At 43.0% G+C, this 13045-nt stretch overlaps 2 protein-coding genes across 2 annotated transcripts in view; one reads left to right on the top strand and one right to left on the bottom strand.

The window, feature by feature from the left end:
* Positions 1-13045, bottom strand: part of LOC139310039 (zinc finger protein 252-like) — a 371392-nt gene that overhangs the window by 31980 nt on the left and 326367 nt on the right. The gene's annotated exons all lie outside the window — the stretch shown is intronic.
* LOC139311973 (zinc finger protein ZFP2-like) lies at positions 1280-6398 on the top strand. The gene is made up of 2 exons (XM_070936495.1): positions 1280-1347; positions 4245-6398. The coding sequence occupies exon 2, from the start codon at positions 4466-4468 to the stop codon at positions 5561-5563; it is 1098 nt and encodes a 365-aa protein (XP_070792596.1). The 5' UTR covers positions 1280-1347; positions 4245-4465; the 3' UTR covers positions 5564-6398.

Genomic DNA, 13045 nt, shown 5'->3' with positions numbered 1-13045 from the left:
GGTATAATATAGAATAGAAGGGAAAAATTGAATTTGATTAAGGTTAGAGATGAGGATGAAGGGTAATATTGTTTTTTTAAAAAAATAGATGAGGAATAAATATGGCAAAAAGGAAATATAGAAATTGTAAATTTAATTGAAATGAATAAACACTGTTTAAATTTGTGAACCGGCCAAATATTCTGTTCAAAGAAAATACATTGTATGTTTGTATGTGTGTTTCTAATTATTGCTATTTATTCATATTTGTACTCTTTTATTCTTTAAAGTTTAACAATTCATTCTTTATCTTAATATCTTCATATTTGTTTGGGGTTGGTTTTCTTCCCTTTCATCTTTTTTATTGTACAGCAATCTTTCTCCTCAAACCTACCACCTCTCTCTTTTCTTTTCTTTCCTTCTTACTTTCTCTTTCCCCCACCCTCTTCTTCTCCTCCCTACTTCCTCTTCCTTTCTCCTTCTCCTCCTCTCTTCCTCTCTCTCTTACCCTCACTCCTACTCTAATTTCCCTTCCCTTCCTTCATCCCTCTCTATTGCTGTATCCTTTTATGCATATGGACTACTCAGAGGGCTGAAAAAGTTATTTTTGACTGGTCCTCGCACTTTTGACCAGTCCTCGAACTTACGACTGTCCTCACATTTTATGTTTTTGCCCTATCTTGTCACCATGGTGAAGAGAAGCAGTTGTGAAATGAGTGACACGGTTGTTAAGAATGCTACAATGGGCATAAATGATGACCAGTCATAAGTGCGAAGACCGGTCAAAAGTGTGAGGACCTGTCAGAAATCACTTTTTTCAGCCCTCCGGGTAGTCCCTATACACATAGCCATGGCCACCTGGTCACATGACCTCCAAACCAAGCCCACAAAATGAACCACGCCCACAGAACCGGTAGTAAAAAATTTTAGAACCTACCCCTGGATGTGCCCTCTTGGGAGACCTGAAAGAGAAGGTACAGCATAGATTGTCATGGGCGAAAGCTATTCCTGTGCTCGGTGGGAGTCGAATAAGACTTGATGGCACCGAAGGAAGGACGGAATCCATGAGAGCCCCTTGTAAATCCTTCAGGGTAGAGATAGGACGAGGGTGATTTTCAACCTTGCGTCGCTAGATGGCGCTCTACAAACAAGCAAAACTCGGGCCTTGAAAGCAGAGAATAAGAACAGCAGCGGCATTGCTAGTATTGATATGACACCGAAAGGAAAGACCGAGCTGGAACAAATTGGAACAATAGAGTATTAGATTGCTAGAGAGGAAGTTCCTCTTCCGGGTCACCCACGGGAGGAGGACGGAGGCGTCGGCGGAGCCTCTTGTGCTGCTCGGAGGGTGGAAGCGGCTCCTGGGAGGTGAGTGGAGGGAAGGTCGGAGGAGAAGCCTTTTGGGTTCCTGCAGGGCCTGGAAGCAGCGAAGGGACAAGAATGAAACATGAGGGCTGCTCCTGCTGCAGGTTCTTTCTCTCCCCCAAATGTTTTTATTATCCTTTTGCTGCAGGATTTAAAGTTGCTGCCTGTGATTTTCTGCTGGGAGATTTTAAGAACTCTTTATATATATCTCAGTGTCCCCACCTTTTAAAAAACAGATTAAAACTTTTCAGCGAATTCCCTCCTGAGTCCTTCTGCAGACCGAAATACAGATAATTGTTCACATGAATAAATTCTTAGGAGTGTATTTCTGTGTCAATAGGAACCCACGTTCAGTGCATTCAGACAGCATTCAGACCCCTTTCACTTCTGTCAACTTTGTTATTTTGCACTTGTTGAAATTCATTTTTTCTCATCTACATCAATAATGACAAAGTGAAAACAGAATTTTAGAAATGTCTGTAAATTTATTAAAACAAAACAACCTGAAATATCACATTGACATAAGTATTCAGATCCTTCCCTCAGTACTTTGTTGAAACACCTTTGGAGGTGATTACAGCCTCAAATCTTTTTGGATATGAGGCGATAAGCTTTGCATACCTGGATTGGGGTTTTTCTGCCATTCTTCCTTGCAAGTCCTCTCAAGCTCAGTCAGGTTGGATGGCAACCATTGATGGAGAGCCATTTTTAGGTGCCTAAGAGTATTCAATAGGGTTCAAGTCAGAACTGTGGCTGGGCCCCTCTAGGACATTCAGAGTTGTCCCTAAGCCACTCCTATGTTGTCTTGGCTGTGTCCCTTGTCATGTTGAGAAGTGAACCTTCGGCTCAGTGTGAGGTCCTGAGCGCTGTGGAACAGGTTTTCATTGAGGATATCCCTGTACTTTGCTCCATTCAGCTTTGCTCCACTCAACTCTGCCCCATCTCCACACAGGATCTCTGGAGCTCAGTCAGAGTAACCATCAGGTTCTTGGTCCCCTCTCTTACTAAGGCCCTTCTACCCCAATTGCTCAGTTTGACCAGACGACCAGCTCTTGGAAGAGTCCTGGTTGTGCCAAACTTTCTTCTCCATTTGAGAATTATGGAGGCCATTGTACCCTTAGGAACCTTTGGTGCAGCAGAAATTTTATGGTAGCCTTCCCCAGATCTGTGCCTTGCAATAATCCTGTCTCTGAAGTCTGCAGGCAGTTCCTTTGGCCTCATGGCTATTGTTCTGCTACAGTATGCATTGTCAGGTGAGAGGCCTTCTAAGGAGAGTGTGTGCCTTTCCAAATCATGTCCAATCAGTTTAATTTACCACAAGTAGACTCCAAGGTATAGAAACATGTCGGCACATTCAAGGAAAATGGGAGGCACCTGAGCTAAATTTCAAGTGCTGTTGCAAAGGGTCTGAATACTTATGCCAATGTGATATTTCAGTTTTTTCCTTTTACTAAATTTACAGACATTTTTACTTTGTCATCATGGGGTACTCTATGTAGATTAAGGAAGGGGAAAATGAAGTTCAACAGCTGTAGAATCAAGCTGCAGCATAACAAAATTGACAAAAGTAAAGGAGGTTTGAATACTTTCTGAATGCACTGTATTTAGAAAGATAAGAACATTTCAGGTTAAGTGACAGGCCTGGGATGTCTTGGCCAAAATGCCTGCAGAGCATTTTGGGGAAGAGAGACTGGTGTGTATAAGAGGCAGGTTGGTTGAGCTCCAAAGAGGCTTCTGTTGTTGGAATAAAATGCCCTGTGGAGAGTTTTTCTTTATATTCTGTTAATCCAGTCCTGCTTCCTCTAGTTATTCCATTATTTATTATTTATTTATTTATTTTATTCAATTTGTATACCGCCCTTCTCCTAGTGGACTCAGGGCGGTGCATAGCCAAAACTAAAACACATACCAATACAAAATTTTAAATTTTAAAAGAATTACATAACTTTGGCCCAAAACTTAAAACATTCTTAAAAACACTCCTAAGAATTTATTCATATAAACAATTATTTTCTGTTTATGTGTATTTCAGTCTGCAAAAGGACTCAGAAGTGCATTCGCTCAAATGTTTTAGAAAGAAAGTTGGCATTGTGAAACAGAAGAAAGTTGGCATTTTGATATGACATCATGTTTAATGATTGGGCTACTTACTGATACAGATGCCAGTCCGAATTGCAGTCAGGGCAAAATTAGTACATCAAATCTTGTAGAGGGTTTAGGTATCATTTCATCAGGTAAAAATCCACATCTCTAAAGTTAGCTCAGAAAGTTCGACTGTAACCATTTTGGAATAATTTTCAAGCTAAAAACACATGGATTTTCCACATACATAGTTATAGGTGTGTGTATTTGTATTTCTTTTTGCATATATTTACAACTGTACAATCTATCCCCAGAATTTCCAGATATATTTAATGATAAGCTTTTGCACTGCTAAGAATTTGTGAATCACCAAAGTGGAAAAGATAATTTCATGACTGAATGGATATTTGAACTTGGACACAAATGTCCAAGAGAAAGAGCCTTGGTAGTACAGGGGTTTAAGGCACCCTGTTATTAAGCTTATTAAGACCAGCTGCCTGCAATTATTGCAGGGTTCGAATCTCGCCAAGGCTCAAGGTTGACTCAGCCTTCCATCCTTTCTAAGGTAGGTGAAATGAGGACCCAGTTTGTGGGGGCAATAAGCTGACTTTCTATAAATATACAAAAGTATGAAGGCTATTGCTGAGCACATTGTAAGCCGCCCTGAGTCTTCGGAGAAGGGCGGCATATAAATCAAATTAAAAAAAAAATAAAAAAATAAAAAAAATAAATCATAACTAATGTAAGAGGTTATTCTTTATTGTGGCATGTTTGCTTATTATAATGTGTACATTTTTCTTTTTTTCACATCTTTTCAGTCACAACTCCACCCTGGTAATACACCAGAAGACTCATACGGGAGAGACACCCTTTGCACATCCTGACTGTGGGAAATGTTTCAGTAGGAATTCCCACCTGGTGACACACAAGAGGACTCATACCCTGGAGAAACCATATCAATGTCCAGAGTGTGGGAAAAGTTTCAGATGTAATTCCAAACTGGTATCACATCAGACAATTCACACAGGAGAGAAACCATATGAGTGTCGAGAGTGTGGGAAATTTTTCAGTCATAATTCCACCCTGGTATGGGAAAAGTTTCAGACATATTTCTAGTCTGATAAGACACCAGAGGATTCACACAGGAGAAAAACCATATGAATGTTCAGAAGGTGGGAAATGTTTCAGTCAGAATTCCCATAATAATTCCGACCAGGTGACGCACCAGAGGACTCACACAGAGGACAAACCACATGAGTGTCCAGATTGTGGCAAAAGTTTCAGTCAGAATTCTGGCCTAATGAGACACCAAAGGACTCAATCCGAGGACAAATTATATCAATGTCCAGAGTGTAAGAAAAGTTTCAGTCATAATTCCAGCCTTGTGAAACACCAGAGGACTCACACAGGAGAGAAACCGTATGAGTGTCCAGAATGTGGGAAATGTTTCAGTAAGAATTCCACCCTCGTGATACACCAGAGGACACACACAGGAGAGAAACCGTATGAATGTCCAGAATGTGGGAAATGTTTCAGTCACAGTTCCAACCTGGTGACACACCAGAGGACTCATACAGGAGAGAAACCGTATGAATGCTTAGAATGTGGGAAAAGTTTCAGTAAGAATGCCAACCTTGTGAAACACCAGAGGACTCACACAGAAGAGAAACTGTATGAATGTCCAGAATGTGGGAAATGTTTCAGTAAGAATTCCAACCTGGTGACACACCAGAGGACTCATACAGGAGGGAGACCGTATGAATGTCCAGAATGTGGGAAATGTTTCAGTAAGAATTCCAACCTGGTGACACACCAGAGGACTCATACCCTGGAGAAACCGTATGAATGTCCTGTGTGTGGAAAAAGTTTCAGATGGAATTCCAACCTGGTATCACATCAAACGACTCACACGGGAGAGAAACCGTATGAGTGTCCAGAGTGTGGGAAAAGTTTCAGTCATATTTCCAGTCTGATAAGACACCAGAGGATTCACACAGGAGAAAAACCGTATGAATGTCCCGAGTGTGGTAAAAGTTTCAGTCGTATTTCCAGTCTGATAAGACACCAGATGATTCACACAGGAGACTATATCAATGTTCAGAATGTGGGAAATGTTTCTGTAATAATTCCGACCTGATGATACACCAGAGGACTAACACAGAGGACAAACCGTATGAGAGTTCAGATTGTGGCAAAAGTTTCAGTCAGAATTCCAGCCTAATGACACACCGGAGGACTCACAGCATTGATAAAGGGTAATTACTTGTTTCTGGTGATCAGCAGAACTTTCATGATATTTCCTTTTGCAGAAGTGTGGAATTCTTCAAGAAGGCTTTTGGGTGGTGTTTTTTTACATTGATTATTGAATTCCCACGATTGGAGTTTCCATCTTCTACCTTGGTGTCCTCCAGATTTTGAATGCCAGTTACATACAATCCCAACTACATACAAGTAGTCCTTGAGATATAAGGGTAATGGGGCCTATCTATTAAGGTTTTATGTTGCAATCACAATTAGGGTTTTATATTGGAATCATAAACGAGACTGCTTTGTTTAATTACCCCCATCCCCTTCTCTCCCTGATAAATCTGGTCAATGAATGTGTGAGTTATTAAGCGGTGGAGATCACTGAACCTTATTTTGGGAAAAAAGGGCAGGACATGGATCCCTGGGCCGCATGATTGTGTTGTGGAAGCAGCCGTCATTTTCATTGTGCCTGGAATTCATGGTGACAGCAGTGATCAAATATGCCATCCGTAATGTGTCCCTTCATGCCCACAAGATGTTTAAATCCAGCCCACCTTGAATTTCTTTGACTCATATCTACTTCCAAATTGCTTTTTTACAAGTTTCAACCAACTTTTATATTTCTAATAATAATACACATATTAAGTTGCAGTCTGTCATTGTTCAGTTATTCCATGTTTTCTCTTATTGCTTTTATTTTATGATATAAAAGTGTAGACACTGTTTCCCCTTTCTCTTATTTCTATCTCTTATTCTAACTTTTAATCATGTCAGCCTATATTAAAAGACATTTTATTTCTGCCGTACCTAGCTTCTAGTCATGTCACTTACCTAAAAAAACAAAAGAAAAGAGTGAGAAAAAGAAAAGCAAATCAGAACAACAACAAAAAGAGCCTGTAGTACTGTGGACTAAGCACTGTTATTAACAACTGCTGCTTGCAATTACTGCAAGTTCGAATCTCACCAGGCTCAAGGTTGACTGAGCCTTCCATCCTTTCTAAGGTAGGTGAAATGAGGACCCAGATTGTGGGGGCAATAAGCTGACTTTGTATAAATATACAAAAGTATGAAGACTATTGCTTAACGCATTGTAAGCCGCCCTGAGTCTCTGGAGAAGGGCGGCATATAAATTAAAGCAAAAAAAGAAAAGAAAAGAAAAATCATTTATCCATCGTCTCTTGCCCGCTTCAGTACTTTAATTGCTCTGCTTTTTTTTGCTTGCCTCCCATATTCCTCCCTTGGATCTTTATCTCAGTCTGCATCTACTACTTGGCAGGTCAATCTAGGTTTTTCTCCCAACTCTACTCTCTTCCACTGCCTAGTTTCCAAAATTTTTACCTGGGCCCCAATCTCCCTTTCAAAAGTATCTTCCTGTATCTCCAATTCTCTTTTCAACTCTCTTAATATATTTTCCCCCTGATTTAATTCATCTGTTACTGTTATTTTCATTGTTATCTCCTCCTTAACTTCTTCTTTTGTTCTCTGGTTCTTCGGCGCAATCATTTCCTCCATTTCTTCTGTTGGCTCCTCCCTTTCATGGGCATCTTGGTCTTTACTCATCATCCCTTTAATAAGTAGTTCTGAGCAAATAGTTTTAAATTGTTCCTTGGGGTTAAGTTTAAGGCAAAAAGGAATTCTCTCCCCCAGTTTCAATCCCTGTTCACCTACTTCGCTCCAGTACTAGACTTAGTTGTTCCTCGGTTGTCCCAACTTTGTGGCATCCATCTTTAGGCTGTCTCTTCTTCTTACTATGGCTGAGAGGGAAAAAGAACCCCCAGTCAGACAGGAGAGCTGTAACTCCGCAACCTCACAGGGCGCCCCTCTTTGCTTCACCGGCTTTGGCTCCTCTTGGAGGCCACAAACAGGGAGAACTCAGCACAGGGAACGTGGACACCCATTCCCTGTGTCTGATAACGCCGCAACATCAACTGGAATTCTCATACTGCCAAATTGCTTTGATCGTTGTTCAGATTATTGCAGAGATTTTAAGCTTGCAATAAATCTTTATACCCATTTGAACAGTCTGGATCTTCTGATTTCCCTGGTGCTTGACAGGGAGGGCACTTTCCTTGGCTCCCTCTCTCCCTCCCCCCCAAAGCAACCCCCAGCAGGCATGGGAGCAAGCAGCCAAATTGGAGAAAGGATTTCCCTGGTGCTTGACAGGGAGGGTACTTTCTCTCCTCTCCTTGGCTCTCCCCCCCCACAGCAACCCCCAGCAAGCAGGGAGAAGGAAGCATTTCTAGAAAAACTTGATCAGGGCATCTTGTCATTTTGCAGAAGTGCAAAGAGCCAGAAATTTTTCCTTACTGGTCTGATAGATTGCAAAAAGAGAGAGCAGCTAACATGCTGAAGATCTCCAGGAGACCCAGATGGTCCAACTGGCTGGATTATAACCCAGCATCTTGAGAAACATGCATTAGTGCTCCTATTGGTTTCTGTCAAAGGGCAGAATTTTTAGCCATCAAGAGTTGCTGACCAGGGAAAAATGCAGAACAGTAGAAAATTCCTGGGGGTTCTTGAGGAATAATCAAGTTGAAACTCTCGTGTCAGGCCTGCCATCTCCAGCATACTCTGCTTCACTGGCATCCTGCCATAAAATGCAAGGAGGGGGGGAAGCAATTAGGGAAGTAAGGAATGGGCGTGGCAATGGGCAAAGAAGGGGAGGGGGATGACGGGGAGACAGGAACCAGAGTTCTCAATCTGGAATGAACAGTTTCAAAGACAGAGCCTGCAAACGGAATGCGAAACTACACCAGAGAGATGCCAAACCTCAAAGCCCTTCACAAAACATCAAGAATGAAGGCTATTGGACACTGATGGAACCAAGGAGAAGGGGGCACAGACCCTCGTCAGGGGAAAAAGCCTAATTAAGCATAATTGCACTTAACAATTGAACAGACAGCACACCATAAAGCATCTTACTTAGGATCCAGAGGTTTATTATAATTTAAAATATAGCAAACAAAGCCTTTCCTGTAGGCTGGGTGTTGGCAGCCCGTGGCTCCAGAATAAAAAGAAACATAAGAAAAAAGGAGAAGAGAGGGAGAGAGAAAGGGGGAGAGAGAAATAAAATGATGGGTGAGAATGAGAGGGAAATAAATGAGAGAGAAGGGGGAAAGGAAAGAAAGAAAGGGGGGGAGAGGAAAAAAAGAGAAAAACAGGAGGGAGGGAGGAGTGGAAAGAGAGAGAGCGATATCCCACAGAAAACACTGGGAGAGACAAAACCTGGGTAGGCGTGGCTGGGTGGGAGTGATATTGAGTTAGTCATGCCCACTCAGGTTTTGTAACGCCCGGTGTTTTCTGTGGGAAATGGGTCCAAATGGTTCTTTGTTTAAGGTTGCAAACCGCTGTCCTATACCATGTCAGACAACCGGCTGTCCAATCTCTCCTTAAAAGCCTCCATTGATGGAGCACCCTGAGCTCCTGAAGGGAAGCCATTCCACTGATTGATTGTTCTCACTGTCAGAAAACTTCCTTACTTCTACAGTGGGGCAAAAAAGTATTTAGTCAGCCACCAATTGTGCAAGTTCTCCCACTTAAAAAGATGAGAGAGGCCTGTAATTGACATAATAGGTAGACCTCAACTGTGAGAGACAAAATGAGAAAACAAATCCAGACAATCACATTGTCTGATTTGGACAGAATTTATTTGCAAATTATGGTGGAAAATAAGTATTTGGTCAATATCAAACGTTCATCTCAATACTTTGTTATATATCCTTTGTTGGCAATGACAGAGGTCAAATGTTTTCTGTAAGTCTTCACAAGGTTGGCACACACTGTTGCTGGTATGTTGGCCCATTCCTCCATGCAGATCTCCTCTACAGCAGTGATGTTTTGGGGCTGTCGCTGGGCAACACAGACTTTCAACTCCCTCCAAAGTTTTCTATGGGGTTGAGATCTGGAGACTGGCTAGGCCACTCCAGGACCTTGAAATGCTTCTTACGAAGCCACTCCTTCGTTGGCCGGGCGGTGTGTTTGGGATCATTGTCATGCTGAAAGACCCAGCCACGTTTCATCTTCAATGCCCTTGCTGATGGAAGGAGGTTTGCACTCAAAATCTCACGATACATGGCCCCATTCATTCTTTCCTGTGCATGGATCAGTCGTCCTGGTCCCTTTGCAGAGAAACATCCCCAAAGCATGATATTACCACCCCCATGCTTCACAGTAGGTATGGTGTTCTTTGGATGCAACTCGGCGTTCTCTTTCCTCCAAACACGATGAGTTGTGTTTCTACCAAACAGTTCTACTTTGGTTTCATCTGACCATATGACATTCTCCCAATCCTCTTCTGGATCATCCAAATGCTCTCTAGCAAACTTCATATGGGCCCGGACATGTACTGGCTTAAGCAAGGGGACACGTCTGGCACTGCAGGATCTGAGTCCCTGGTGGCGTAGTGTGTTACTGATGGTAGCCTTTGTTACGTTGGTCCCAGCTCTCTGCAGGTTATTCACTAGGTCTCCCCATGCAGTTCTGGGATGTTTGCTCACCGTTCTTGTGATCATTTTGACCCTACAGGGTGAGATCCTGCGTGGAGCCCCAGATCAAAGGAGATTATCAGTGGTCTTGTATGTCTTCCATTTTCTAATTATTGCTCCCACAGTTGATTTCTTCACACCAAGCTGCTTGCCTATTGCAGATTCAGTCTTCCCAGCCTGGTGCAGGTCTACAATTTTGTTTCTTGTGTCCTTCGACAGCTCTTTGGTCTTCACCGTAATGGAATTTGGAGTGTGACTGTTTGAGGTTGTGGATAGGTGTCTTTTATACTGATAACAAGTTCAAACAGGTGCCATTAATACAGGTAATGAGTGGAGGACAGAGGAGCCTCTTAAAGAAGAAGTTACAGGTCTGTGAGAGCCAGAAATCTTGCTTGTTTGTAGGTGACCAAATACTTATTTTCCACCATAATTTGCAAATAAATTCTTTCCAAATCAGACAATATGATTGTCTGGATTTGTTTTCTCATTTTCTCTCTCACAGTTGAGGTCTACCTATGATGTCAATTACAGGCCTCTCTCATCTGTTTAAGTGGGAGAATTGCACAATTGGTGGCTGACTAAATACATTTTTGCCCCACTGTATGTTGCTTGTCTCCTCAATTAGTACCCATCCATTGTTTCTTCTCTCACCTTCTGCTGCTTTGGAAAATAGGTTGAACCCTTTTCTTTGTGGTAGCCCCTCAAATATTGGAACACTACTATCATCTCACTATCATGTCATTTTAATGTGAATTTTATAACTGTTGTCCACACATTCTCCCATTGTTTAAGCATTATATGCAAAACATGGCTGTAAAGCAGGGGTGTCAAACTCAAGGCCAAGGGGTTGGATTTGGCCCACGGGGTGCTTAGATCTGGCCCATGAGACCACCCTGGAAACAACAAAGGACTGGCCCTCAGTGCCTTTGCCAACGAAAACAGAGCCTGCGAGGGCCACGCGCTGGTCCTCCCTAATGCTATTTTTGTTGGCAGAGGGTTGTAGGAGGCCATTGTAGCTGAAAACAGAGCTCAGGAGCCCATTTTCTCTGGCAGAGCGCTTGGGCCACCACAGGCGCCCCTGACACGAGTGACATCGTGCTCACCACGCCCACCCTGGCCACGTCCACTCCGCCCCCACCGAGATCAAAAACAACCCTGGTGCGGCCATCAATGAAATCGAGTTTGACACCCCTGCCTTATACCGTTCTAGACAATTGGCTGCCCAATCTCCTCTTAAAAACGTCCACTGATTGAGCACCCACAACTTCTAGAGCAGGGATGTCAGATTCAATTTCATTGAAGGCTGCATCAGGGTTGTGTTTGACCTCAGAGGGTGCATGTTGGGTGCGGGGTAAGTGTGGCTATGGTGGGCATGACACGAGACCACAGCTCCACACACATTGTTTTATACACTTATAAAAATAGAGAGCTGTACATTTCTCTGATTTTGTTTTTTTTAATATTACTTGGTCTACTTGGTCACCTTATGAGAGAGAGACCAGATCAAGAAACTAGAACTATAAATTATTGGCATAGGCTATAGTAGCAAGCCTGAAAGGTAAAATATTTAACCTTTCCTCCCTTTTATAACCTTCTGAGTTAAGAATGGCCTCCTGGAGCCCTCTGGAGTCCCCGTTTTGGGCCTGGACAGCCTCCTGCAGCCTTTTTCATGAATGCTGAAAAGTACACATAGGTTTTAATTCATCATGCCATTCCTTCTGGAAAGTGCCTGATTGGGAAGGGAAGGGGTCTCTTTCTTGTGAATAAACAAGCAAAAGACTTATTTTAATGAGCCATTCCACTTTTCTCTCTTCGTATTTTCCCTATAAGCAGGGGTGTCAAACTCAATTTCATTGAGGGCCACATCAGGGTTGTGTTTGACCTCAGGGAGGGTGTGGCCACCTCAACACCACTCCTCAATTGTGTGGCCCTCTCGAGCTCCGTTTTTGCTGGCAAAGTCACCACAGGCCAGCCCTTTTGTTTCCAGGGTGACCCCGCCAGCCAGATGTAACCACCTTGTGGCAATTGTTTAAGGCTGCACCTACAAACAAGACCTTTATCAACTTTTATGATACAGCACCTGCCTAATCTTGTGAAGGTAAATGGGGAAAGCGTCACTCTTCAAGCTTCCCTCAGTTGCAAATATAGTTTTAGGGAGTTATCCTGCACCCCCAAGAGAGAGAACTGGATGGAATAGTCTTCACGGATCCTCAAGGGAGGTGCACTTTGTCTCTGCCTGATGGCACATTGTGTTGTCTCCATGGATGATTTCCTTGGTTCAGTTCCTGCAAAAGAATCTCCTGGCTGAGTTGGAGTGACAATGAGGGCATCCCTACCAGACCCCAAAGGACAGAAGGGCTTGACTCAAGAGCCTTCCATTCAACAGCTTCACTGTTACAGCTTCAATCATTTGCCAAGGCAGCTTTCCAAGACTTATCCTGCATGCCCCCAGATGTAAAATTGGCTGGAACAATCTTCACCAGCCCCCAAGGGAGGTGCACTTTCAGTTTGGATATTATAGTCATTTCCCTCCTTGGACGTTTTCCTTTGGTTTAGTTGGAGCAAGAGGGAAAATGAGTCTGCCCTCTTGGGAGACCTGAAAGAGAAGGTAAAGCATAGATTGTCATGGACGAAAGCTATTCCTGTGCTCGGTGGGAGTCGAATAAGACTTGATATTCACTTGCAAACGCTTCAGGGTAGAGATAGGACGAGGGTGATTATCAACCTTATGACCCTAGATGGCGCTGTAGAAAGAAGCAACAGTCGCACCTCGATAGCAGAGAATAAGAGAAAAGCAGCGGCATCGCTAGTATTGACATCACCACCGAGGGAGAGAGGCCGAGCTGGAGCAAATGGGAACGATAGAGTATTGGATTGCTAGAGAGATG

This window comes from Pituophis catenifer, unplaced genomic scaffold (genome assembly GCF_029215685.1).
Source record: "Pituophis catenifer annectens isolate HBS135680 unplaced genomic scaffold, rPitCat1.0.hap2 SCAF_2, whole genome shotgun sequence".
Lineage (NCBI taxonomy): Eukaryota > Metazoa > Chordata > Lepidosauria > Squamata > Colubridae > Pituophis > Pituophis catenifer.
Note: the sequence above shows the minus strand (reverse complement) of the source record. Positions and strands in the feature narration are given on the sequence as shown.